General features: G+C 51.6%; 1 protein-coding gene across 1 annotated transcript in view; it reads right to left on the bottom strand.

Moving 5' to 3' along the window:
* The window catches only part of GARIN5B (golgi associated RAB2 interactor family member 5B), a 33,278-nt gene extending 28,923 nt beyond the window's left edge, over positions 1–4,355 (bottom strand). The window contains exons 1-3 of the mRNA XM_013008004.1: positions 4,226–4,355; positions 3,994–4,151; positions 2,282–2,436 (exon numbers count right to left, since the gene is read on the bottom strand). Of these exons, the coding sequence (XP_012863458.1) occupies positions 2,282–2,436; positions 3,994–4,151; positions 4,226–4,355 (443 nt within the window). The remainder of the gene's footprint in view (positions 1–2,281; positions 2,437–3,993; positions 4,152–4,225) is intronic.
* Between the last annotated feature and the right edge of the window lie 7,113 nt (positions 4,356–11,468).

The raw sequence follows: 11,468 nt of genomic DNA, 5'->3' as shown, positions 1-11,468 counted from the left end.
ACAGCACCATCAGGCCTCCCCAATCATGCCCCTGCTGTGTTTGAGACCGATGGCCTCGAGACAGGAAAAGAACAGATGGAGACAGCAAGCGGAGATGAGGGCAGAGACGTTCTCCACAAAGACGTACAACACTGGGGAAATTAACACTGCGGAAAACGGACGCGGACTATATCCTCTACCTTATCACCGAGGGAACCTGGAAAGCTGGTCTTCCACGGCAGGAAAGCCTCCACTTCAGTAAGTTAGAGGTGAAGTCCCAGTACATGATCCTGCTTTAAATATTCCCACGGATTCTCCCCTAACAGCTGTGCTGCCTTAAGGTGAACACAGGGTTGATCGTATCTCCTTATAGAAGCAACCATGATCCTTTTCTCTCTTCCCGCCGTGACACCCAACCCCCTCCTACCTTCCCCCAATGCAGGTATTAAGTTTCCCCACCATGAGCTCAGGGCCCTTACTGTAGATGCCACCCACCTCGTGACGTATGTAACTACTGAATATGCATGTCTTGTGGCCACCTATAAATATCCCAAGACAGTGAAGACACACTATTCTCCCAGTTCCACATAGAGCATCCAGAGGGGCTGAGGTGAGCATGCTACCATGAAATGTGTCTGACGCCTTTAGGTTACTCTCCTATCTTTCCTATCCTCGATGACTTTACTATCATCTTTATACATTATCGCCGTACAATCGCGCCCACTGACCCTTCCGCTGTTGGAGGCTGGTTTCCTCTGACGCACCACCAAGGGCCATACCAGCACCCCAACATCTAGCCTCCTACAGGGGCCGGTCCCTGGAGGAGGACACGCACGTCTGGTAAGATAGAACGTCAACAAGAACCATGACCGTCTCTGTCTGGGAAGCAGTACAGCCAGCATGCTCCTTCGAGGCAAGCATGGCTCGACTTCATCCCACGTGCTCTGGACATGTTGTCAGGAGAGACCAGTCCCTGGAGGAGGACGTCCTGCTTGGTAAAGTGGAGCGTCAGCGAAACAGAGGAAGGTCCTGGACGAGGTGGTGGCATCACTGGGCTCAACCACCACCACAGCAGCAGCAAGGAGGACGCAGGACAGGGGGCAGTATGATCTTGTCCTGCACATGGGGTCGCTATGGGTTGGACCCTACTGGACTTGGACTGCGCCTAGCGATGACAATGACGGCATGTCCTTTTGTTTGGTTTTGTACATTGCTGTTGAGCCGACTCCAGCCTCACGGTCACTGGCCCCACTGGGCATCTCCAAACTGCGGGGGGGGGGGGGTGTCACAATCATCAGAAAGACCAGGTGGACCACTCCGATAACCCTGGTGGGTTCCCCAAGACCGTGGCCCTCCGTCACCCTGCAGATCTGGAAATAAATTCACCCCCAGGGTTCGATTTTCAGTCACACAACCGTGGTGGTGGTGAGGCTGCCACGGGGCGGTTCCAACTCACAGTGACCCCGGGCCCAACAGGAGAAAGCACCCCTTGTCCTACATCCTCCTCACAGGGGCTCTTCTGTCTGAGCCCATGGTTGCACCCAGCTGGCAGAGTTTTCTTCTGTTCTGATGCCTCCCCACTCTCCCAAGCATGATGTCCTTCTCCAGGGACTTGGTCTCTCCCGACCACGTGTCCAAATGATCAGAGGTGAACCTTCACCCTCCTTGCCTCCCAAGCAGCATCTTGGCCACGTCTTCCAAGACAGACTTGCAGACAGGTCTGTGAAGGGCAACATGAGCCCTAGTGAGGTGCACACACCTTCAAATAAAGAACCACTGGAGACCCAAAGGGCAGCGCTGATCCCAGGGCGGCGTTCAGAAGGGGTAGGGGAGTGGAGGGGTGGAAACAGGAGACACGGGGCGGAAGTGGGATGAGGGATGGAGAGTTGGGTGAGCTGGAACAAGATGTGCCTTCAGGGTTGAAACTTAGCCTGGTGATCTGTTCTGTAGACCTTCCCCGAAGTCGCCATAATACGGTGTTTGGGGGTGGGGTGGGGGAAGAGGAGCTGATACCAAGGGCTCAAATAGACGAGATGGGGTGTGTTCAGGGTGGTATGGATGTAGACAAGAACTCAAATAGAAAGTAAATGATGATGGCAACCTATGTACAAATATGCTTGATACAGCGTATGGGAATGTTATAAGAGCTGTCAGAGCCCCAATCAAATGACTTTTAAAAAAATGGTGGGGTTTTGTTTTTTTTTTAACCAATAGATTCCTACGCGGGCAGGTGTCAGTTATCAGTCGGCGTGCAGGGGGGTCGGGGGATGGGGGTATCAGGGCTGGCTGGGGGCATCTGTACCTGGTGAGGATGAGGCTGGAAGAGTCCTTGCCCTCGGGGGGCCTGGCGATCAGCAGAATGTCTGGGAGCCCCAGGCTGGGCAACGTGGAGGCCACGCCCATGGTCAGGCGGTTGCTGTCATGATGTAGGTACACTGGACCCCCTTGGTGGGTGACCTGCAATGGCCAGGGAGAGGGGCTGGGACCACACCTTTCCCGACCTCTACCCGAACCAAAAGGCCAAGCTGAAGGCCGTCCAGCTGGGGGCTGGGGTCCCCCCGGGGGCTGCCAGGCTGAGTTTTTGGGAGTGGGGGATGAGGTCTTTCTTCTAAGGCACCTTGTGGGTGGGCTGGACCCTTCATGGGCAGCCAAATGCACCACCCCGGACTTCAGGTCCAGACCCTCTCCCCACCCCAAGTAAAAAGAGCAGCAGTCTCCTGCAAGCCGATCCTGGCTCAGGGCGACTGTGGGTGTCAGATGGACCCATGCGCTCCACACACACACCACCCCTGTCTGACCCCTGGGAAAGGAGCCCTAGTGGCTCCGTGGGTAAAGCATCGATCAGCTGAGCACCAGGTCAGCAGTTGAACCCCACTCAGGGCTCCGCACTGCGCTGGGTCAATCTGCTGCCCAAGACCTCCTTGAGGTGTTGAAAAGCAAGGGGGTGACTGAGGACTAGGGCACACCGGACCCCAGCCGGGGTCTCTTCGATCACCTCCCGTGCGTGTGAGAGTGGGACATGGAAGAGGCAGCCCGAAGAAGAATCGTTGCATCGGGACCACGGTGTTGGCGAGGAATGTGGAATGCACCCGGGACGGCCAAGAGAACAAGCGAATCTGCCGTGGGAGACGTACAGCCGGAATGCTCGTTAGCATCGAGGCTTGGTCTCACCACTTTGGACAGGTGGTCAGGAGGGACCAGTCCCTAGGGAAGGACAGTGACAGAGAGGAAGGCCCTCAGCAAGTTGGACAGACACCGTGGCTGCAGCCATGGGCTCCGACACAAGAGGCAAGGTGAGGAGGGTGCCGGCGTGGGTGGCGTTTCTCGCTGTGCATCAGGGGACCGGTCTACTCTGTCCTTTAGGGCCAAGACAAGTCAGCATCGACTCAATGGCAGTGGATTTTTGTTCTGGCTCTTTGGTTTGGAAAAGAATGTCGCTGACGTGGTGGGTCAGGCTCTGGGCTGCTAACCACAAGGTCGGTGATTCAAAACCACCAGCAGCTCCTGGGGAGAAAGATGAGGCTCCCTGAGCCCATGAGGAGGGAGAGCTCCGGTAAACGCCATACAGGGTCAGGATGCGACCGGGGAAAACCCGAGGTGGGGTTCTGCCATTTGGAAAGGAGTCTGGTGGCACAGTGGGTTAAGCACCCAGCTGCTAAACGAAGGGTCGTTGGTTCAAACCCACGAGCCCACTCAGCCGAGAGCCTTGGAGCTCAAACCCTTGGCCCCAGATCTGCTGCAACAGGGTCTGTCCAGACAAACCGCGTCTGACCCCTCTATAAAGGGCCTGTCCTGTCCTGAGGGGGCTTGGGAGCCTCTAAGCCCATGGGTTGGTTTGGCCTTCGAACCCTTTGGACACAGATCATCAGACCTTCCTTCTGAGGCTCCTGAGGGTGGTCACAGCGTGGTTCCACCCCAACCCGCTCACCCACCCACCACCACCCGCCCCCCACCCCACCTAACCCTGCCCCTGCCCAGCCCGCTGTCAGCCCCAGGGCGAAGGGAGCCTGGGACCTGAACAAAGTTACTCTCGAACATGGGCAGCGGGTGCAGGGGCAGGTACTCGCCCTTCTGAAGCGTTTTCTGCAGCTCCCCCAGGATGGGGACCCACTTGGGGGGGCCCTGGAGGAAGTCAAAGAGCCCCAAGTTCCGCAGCCTCTTCATGGTGGCCGCTGGAGGGCCGGTGGGGCACCGGCCAGAGATCCAGGGCCCGCCCCGCCGGGCCCCTCAGCCCTCGAGTTCTCACGGGTGCTCAGTGCCCACAGAGGGTGGGGCTGCCCGGGGGGCTGGGGGACGAAGGCCGGGGCCATGCCCGGGAGGGAGGGCAGCAGCGCGAGGCCGGCGGGGGAGGGGCGGAGCCTGCGGGGGAGGGTCATTGTGACATCGTCAGAAACCAGGATTCTCCTGGGAACCCTCAGGGTGCCTTCTCCTCCAGGCAGACAGCCTGGAGCCCTGGGAAGGGTCTACCCCCCATCCAGACCCCAACCAATGACAAGTTAGAGTCCCTGGGCTGCTAACTGCAAGGTCAGCAGTTTGAAACCCTAAGCCGCTCCGTGGGCGGAAAGATGAGGCTTTCTCCTCCCGTAAAGAGTTACAGCCTTGATATGTAAATGACTTGCCATTAAAACTGTTGGGGGCAAGAAGAAAATTTTTTAAAGTATATTAATCTTTTAAATGCTCCAGGAAAAAATATTCTTCCAATAATATTTACTCTGAATAGATTGTAATATATATATTACAATCCAGGAAACGCCCTATACTGCCCTATAGCATCGCTCAGAGTTAGCAGGGATGCCATAACGTGAGCTTGCTTTGTTTGGGGTCTTTAAAGGAAGGGCCCTGGTGGCACAGTGAGTTAAGCATCCCAGGGGTTTGAGCCCACCAGCTGCTCCACTGGAGAAAGAGGTGCCATCTGCTTCCATAAAGATTTACGGTGCTGGAACCCCTGTAGAAACCAGACCCAGCTTTTCACAGGCTCTGTGATTCTGAGTCTGAAGAGAAACCAGAGCACAGAGATCCCACAGTACGCTAGTCTCCATAGGCCTTCTAACCTCTTCTACTTTTTTTCTAGTGGGATTTATCCGGCTGCATAAATATGAAAACTACAAGGGGGTACCCCCAAAAACCCAGATTTGCCCCCAAAAGCTATGTGTTTAATTTCTTGTTAAGATCACCTTCAAAGTACTCTCCATACACTTCATACATCAAGTCTGCGATTCCATTCTTAGAAACATTTTGTTCAAACTCATCTGTTCGGATGGCTGACAGCTTCTGCCTCGTTTTTTTTCTTCTTCACCTCTTCTATGTCTACAAATCGCAGAAACAAAAGTAAGTCGCACAGAGCGAGGTTAGGTGAGTCAGGTGCATGCTGCAAGAGAGGCATGCTGTTTTTTGCCAAGCCTGGTGCACTGAGAAGGCTGCATGAGCAGGTGCTTTGTCGTGGTAGCCAAACCAGTCCCCCTGTCTGCCACAAGCCAGGCTTCTTGGGGGTCACACACTGTTATGCAATCTTTTCCGAAGCTCTAAATAGAAAGCTTGATCAACAGTCTCACCTGGTGGAATGAACTCCAAATGCACTACAAGTTGACATTTGTATCTGTTCAGGAAGTTGACGGATGTTCAGAACGAGGCTTGTCATCAATCGACATGTTTTGGAAATGAGAAAACCACTCAGGCACTTGAGTTTTTCCCATAGCGCTGTCCTTGTAAGCGGTGTTCATCGTCACAACAGTTTCTGCGGCATTTTCCCTGAGTGGGACACCATTTCACAGCTGCACACTGTTCTTTTAAATCAGCCACTCCCCCAAAACGAGGTTCAAGCAAAACTGCTTTTATAAAAAAATTCACTGTGACCAGAAAGAACCTTCCCAGGTGACACCACTGGATGCACTAACTCAGAGCACGTTGCCTGATGCTTGCCTAGTGGGAAAACATTCCGACTAAGAAAGCTCTGTCCAGCAGAGCTTGTTTCCACTGTGTGTGTGTTTTTGGGGGGTGCCCCCTCTTACTTATCACATATGATGATGTACGATTATTACTATTTTTAAATTTACAATGATTAAAATTAAATTAGAGACAAAACAGCCAAACACCATAAGCAACCCACTCTGCCTTCAGGCTCTTTTGGAAACCCTCTGGGGTGCCCCGCTCTGTCCTGGGGGATTGATGTGTGTCAGAATGGGCCCCCGCCATAGTGAGTGTGTGGTCCGAAAAGCACATCGTCTTTGCTTTTAAAATGTGCCGTGCAAAGCACATGGTCCTTGTAGAAATCCAGGAAAACACAGACAAAGGAAATCATATCAATCATTCACCATCCAACCCTCACTGTCAATTTGAGGCGGGAAGCCTGGGCACACGAGGGTGCTTTTTCTTACAGAACTGTCTTTTGGGTTTGTTTTAAACTTTTTGCTGTGAATGAGTTGAAGGTTTACAGAGCAGACCACTGGTCTGACGGTCAACAACCACACACATTTGATTTCAATTCATCCAACGCCGTCCCTCCAGGCAATACGGGCGGGCCACTTCCTCCCCGTGTTCCTGTTTCCACCCCTTCTGAACGCCATCCTTGGGGCAGCGCTGCCCTGTTGGTCTCAAATGGTTGCTTATTTTAAGGTGTGTGCCCCTCACGAGGGCCACTTTTCCCTTCAGACCTGTCTGCTGCTTGAAGACTGAGCTGTGGGGGTGAGGCAGGTCCCAGATCTGAAGGGTGATGGAGGGCCACAGTCTCAAGGGGTCCACCGGTCTCTCTCTGACGGTAATCCTGCTCCGTTTTGTGATTTTGAGTTTAGTTCCACATTTTTCTCCCCCACCCCACCCTCATCCAGGAAATTCTAATGTGACCCTCTTCAGAGCAGGTGGTGCTGTGGATTAGGAGTTGATGTGCTCACCACAAAGTCAGAGGTTCAAATCCACTAGCTGCTCCTCAGGAGAACAATGGAGCTTTCTGTTCCCATAAAGATCTAGGGTCACGATGAGAAGGGATCAACTAGAGAGTAGAGGGTTTGAGGTCAGAGCAATTGACAGTTGTGGTGGTTACATCATTTCATGTCAACTTGATAAATAAGTGTACGGGGTGGAGTCTAGCCTGTTAATCAGGTCACTGCCTGATGAAGCCTCCTTGTGGGCATGGCCTTCTCATGAGGATTCTGGGAACTTCCTTTCTATCTGCCTTGTTCTTCCTGTTGACAAGCCACATGGAGACTTGCTGAGACCTGGAAGAGCTCTCTCTCTCTGCTTCACCTTCCTGCTGAGGAGCCAAGTGGAGGCCAGTGCTGAGATGCTTCCACTGACATTGGATCCACAAGACTTTTCACCCACCGGCCTGTGATCTTCCTGCATTTGACATCAATGCATGTTCTGTGTGAGTCTGAAGAGGAATTTATGGACTAGTATTGGACGTATGGGCTAATATGGGACTTGTGAACTTGATATGGAGTGGGCAGGGATGTTTTCTTGATATCCAATTACTCTTTGATATAAAACTCTTTCTTATACATGTGCGTGTCCTTGGATTTGTTTATCTAGTCAACCCGGACTAACACAGCAGGGGTCTATATTTTTTCCCTTTATATACAAACTCACTGCCATCAAGCCAATTCTGACTCAGAGTGAACCTATAGCACAAAGTAGAACTGCTTCTGTGGATTTTCAAGACCGTAATTCTCTATGGGAGTAGAAAGCCTCCTCTTTCCCCTGGGGAGTGTCTAGTGGTTTCTAACTGCTGATCTTGTGGCTATCAGCCCAATAACCCAATACACCACCAGGATATATATATATATATATATATATATACACACACACACACACATAAGCATATACATATAGATATATATGTTGTTGTTATAAGGAGCTTTAGTGCAATTCTTTCCTTAATATGGCCCTCCTGCTATATATAGTCTTTGCTACTCTCACACAGTGATTGGGTGGGACTATGCAAATCAGGTGCCAAGAACTCTAATGAGGGATTGGTCAGTTTTGCCATCTCTCTAGGGTTAACGTGGACCATCCCAAGGGTTGATGGAAGAAACTCACTACCACCAAGAAGAGTTGAATTCAGAATGCATCCTTTGGACGGGGGTCCCTGGGCTGAGAACCTCCTAGACCCAGGAGGCAGAGCGAGGCTGGGACAGAGAGCTGAGCCCCTGGAGATGGACCAAGTCAACAAGAAGCAGAGGCAGAGCGGGCCTGTGTTTATTACAGTGCTGTCTGTAATAGCACAAATGTGGAAGCAACCAAAGAGCCCATCTGTGGGGGAACGGATAAACAAACTCGGGTCCATGCACACAATGGAATATTGTTGTTGCTGCTGCTGCTGCTGCTGCTGCTGCTGCTGCTAGGCGCCGTTGAGTCAGTTCCGACCCACAGCTACCCTGGGCACAACAGAACGAAGCATGAGTCTGGAGACGGATTGATGGACTACATCGGAACGGGGCTGGGATATTTTCCTGATATAGCACTACTTCTTGCGATCACAAGATAGCAAGATATTTTCCAGATATAGCACTACTTCTTGCGATCAAACTCTCTCTTACGCACCTATGAGTGTCAACCCAGCCTAACACATTAAAGAGACGAGTCACAACCTTAGAAACCCTCCAGATCCCTTACTCCTCAGACCTAAACACTGGTCTGAGCGGCTACAAAAGGAGAGAAGGTAACACGGGAACAGACTTCAATTCTTTTGTGACACACGAGCTAGTTATCACACAAAAAGAAAAAGAAAGCCGTGGTGGAGAAATGGCAGGACCAGAAGCAGGAGGTGAGATCGACGTGGAGCAATGAGTTGACAGCAGGGCGCTCCTGTGGGCACCAGGCTTCCTGCGGAGCACAGTGACCCAGGGCACGTAACAGTGAAGCTAAATGAGCTTTGAAACACTTTCCTGAGTCGGGCAGGAGCCAGGGGAGCCCAAGACGGTGAAAGACCGAGAGACTGAGGGCCCTCCTGACCAAAGAACTTTACCCTAAGTATTCCTGTTCCTGAATTGTAAGCCGTTTCTTCCCTAATAAACTCGCACAGCTGTGAGTGCCTGTGGGAAGCAGAGGATTGGGAAGAGAGTATAGGTGGACAAATTCTGGATTCTCATATTTTAAGAAGCCTGGAAGACCAGGATTCTCAGGTGGAGGGAGGCCTTCACACTTGTGAGTTAGAGATGAGTCCCATTCACATAATTAATATTGATCCCCACACAATCCTCCCAAGGTAGTGCTTACCTTAAGTTACCTCTTACGAACACACGGCTGACTGCTGTCTGGCCGCCAGCTTTATCTATAGGAGCAGACATGTACTATTGCTCTCTAGGCTCTGAACACAGCCACTCCCCCTGACCTGCCCCAGCACTGGGGTTTAGGCTACTCCCCCAAGGAACTCAGGGACCTTCAGGGTTAGGGGCCAGCCCACTTTGTTAGTATGTGGTCAACTGTAATGGGGGGGTAGGGGGGCTTGCACCCCCGAGAGTATATAAGCTGATATTGAGAATACAATCTCTCTGTGTGTGGACCTGGCTCCTGACGTCATGGCAGAGGTGAGCATCCCCAAACTTTTGTCTGTCTCTTAATTTCTTCCCGTACATGACACGACTGTCCCTTAGGACCCTTCCGGGTGTGAGGCTGGACTTCAGAAATGCCCTCGGTGGGTTCGGTGTGGCCATTTGCAGAAAACGACCAAGCCCAGAAGAGCAGAGTGGCGTGGGAGGGAAGGCTGGCATTAGCACTGACGAAAGGCGTGTTGATAAAGGTGTGTCTGACTTCACCTCACAGGAATCAGCCCTTTGGCTGTTGGTCGAAATTCTCCTTCCCCTTGGGAGAAAGACGGGACCTTCTACCCCCGTCAAGAGTTACCCTCTTGGAAACTCGCAGGCGCGGTTCTACCCTGTCCTGTGAGCTGGCATCTGCTTGATGCCTGAGTTTGAAGGTCTTTGCTTTGGGTTATTTTGGCGAAGTTAGAGGGGGTCATCTACCTCCCCCAGCACACCATTCTTCTTCTTTTTTTTTTAAATCGTTTTATTGGGGGCTCGTACGGCTCATCACAAGCCATCCATCCATCCATGTGTCAAGTACACTTGTACCTATGTTGCCACCACCATTCTTACAGGAGCCCAGGTGTCACCGTGGTTACAGAGAGCTCAGCTGCTAACAGGAAGGTCGGTGATTCGAACCCACCAGCCTCCCCATGAGGAAAAGAGGAAGCTGTTGTTTCTGTACAGACAAGCCTCTTCGGACACACTGTCCTGCCGAGTGGCTGTTAGTCAGGATCCACCGGTCGGCAGGGCGGGTTGTTTGGCTTATGTTCTGGTTTGGTGGTTGTGGGTGGAGGGAGTCGACTCTGACTCACTGGGTTTGTACCGGTAACTTGACAGGTGGTGTTGGAGCGCACGCACACACATGTGCACGCATGTGCACGCACACACACACACACAATGGGCTCCCACTGTGGTTCTGCAGCCTGCTCATTCATGACAGCATTCTTTTTTCATTATTATTATTAAATCATTTCACTGGGGGCTCCTACAACTCTTATCACAATCCACACTTACATCCATGGTGTCAAGCACTCCTGTACATTTGTTGCCCTCATCATTCTCAAAATATTTGCTTTCTATTTGAGCCCCTGGTATCCGCTCCTTATTTTTTCCCCTCCCTCCCCGCTCCCCCTTCCCCATGAACCATTGCTAATTTATAAATTATTATTTTTTTGAACTTGTCAAAGATTTTATTTTATGTGGGTCCCCACCAAGATCCATGGAAGCAGCAGTCAAGAAATCAAACGATGTATTACATTGAGAAAAATCTGCTGCCAGCGGTTCTCAACCTGTGGGTCGCGACTCCCTTGGGGGTCGAAAAACCCTTTTACAGGGGTCGCCCGGTTCACAACAGTAGCAAAATTCCAGTTATAAAGTAACAACAAAAATAATGTTATGTTTGGGGTCACCACACCATGAGAAATCGTCTTAAAGGGTGGTGGCATTAGGAAGGAGGGCTGGGAATCCCCTCCTTTAAGATGTTAAACATCAAAGATGTCACTTTGAGGACTAAGGTGCCCCATGCAAGCCATGGTATAGTCAGTAGCTACATATGGATGTGAACGTTGGATAATGAGTAAGGAAGACCAGAAAGATTTGATGCCTTTGCGTTCTGGTACTGGTGTAGAACACCAACATGCTAGGAACTTCCAGATGACTCCCACATGTACTTTTTGCATGAATTACAGGCCAGCACGATCCTTGGAAGTAAGGGTGGTGGGACTTGGTCACAGGAACTTTAGAGATGTTATCAGAAGGGTCAGTCTCCAACGTAGGACTGTGTGCTCGGTACATTTGTTGCTGCTGTTCTGGGCTGGCAAGTCTGTTTAGACTCATAGGGACTCTGGACAAGAGAACAAAGCACTTCCTGGCCCTGCGCTGTAGCATTAAATTAAATGGGGGGGGGAATGAGGGACCATCCCCCACCACTACTACTACCTACGGGTTCAGTGAGCACAATTGTACGGTTGA

Source organism: Echinops telfairi, unplaced genomic scaffold, assembly GCF_000313985.2.
Source record: "Echinops telfairi isolate 266 unplaced genomic scaffold, ASM31398v2 ScPeMD7_655;HRSCAF=1070, whole genome shotgun sequence".
NCBI lineage: Eukaryota > Metazoa > Chordata > Mammalia > Afrosoricida > Tenrecidae > Echinops > Echinops telfairi.
The sequence above is the reverse complement of the archived record's forward strand: the minus strand, read 5'-3'. Positions and strand labels throughout refer to the sequence as shown.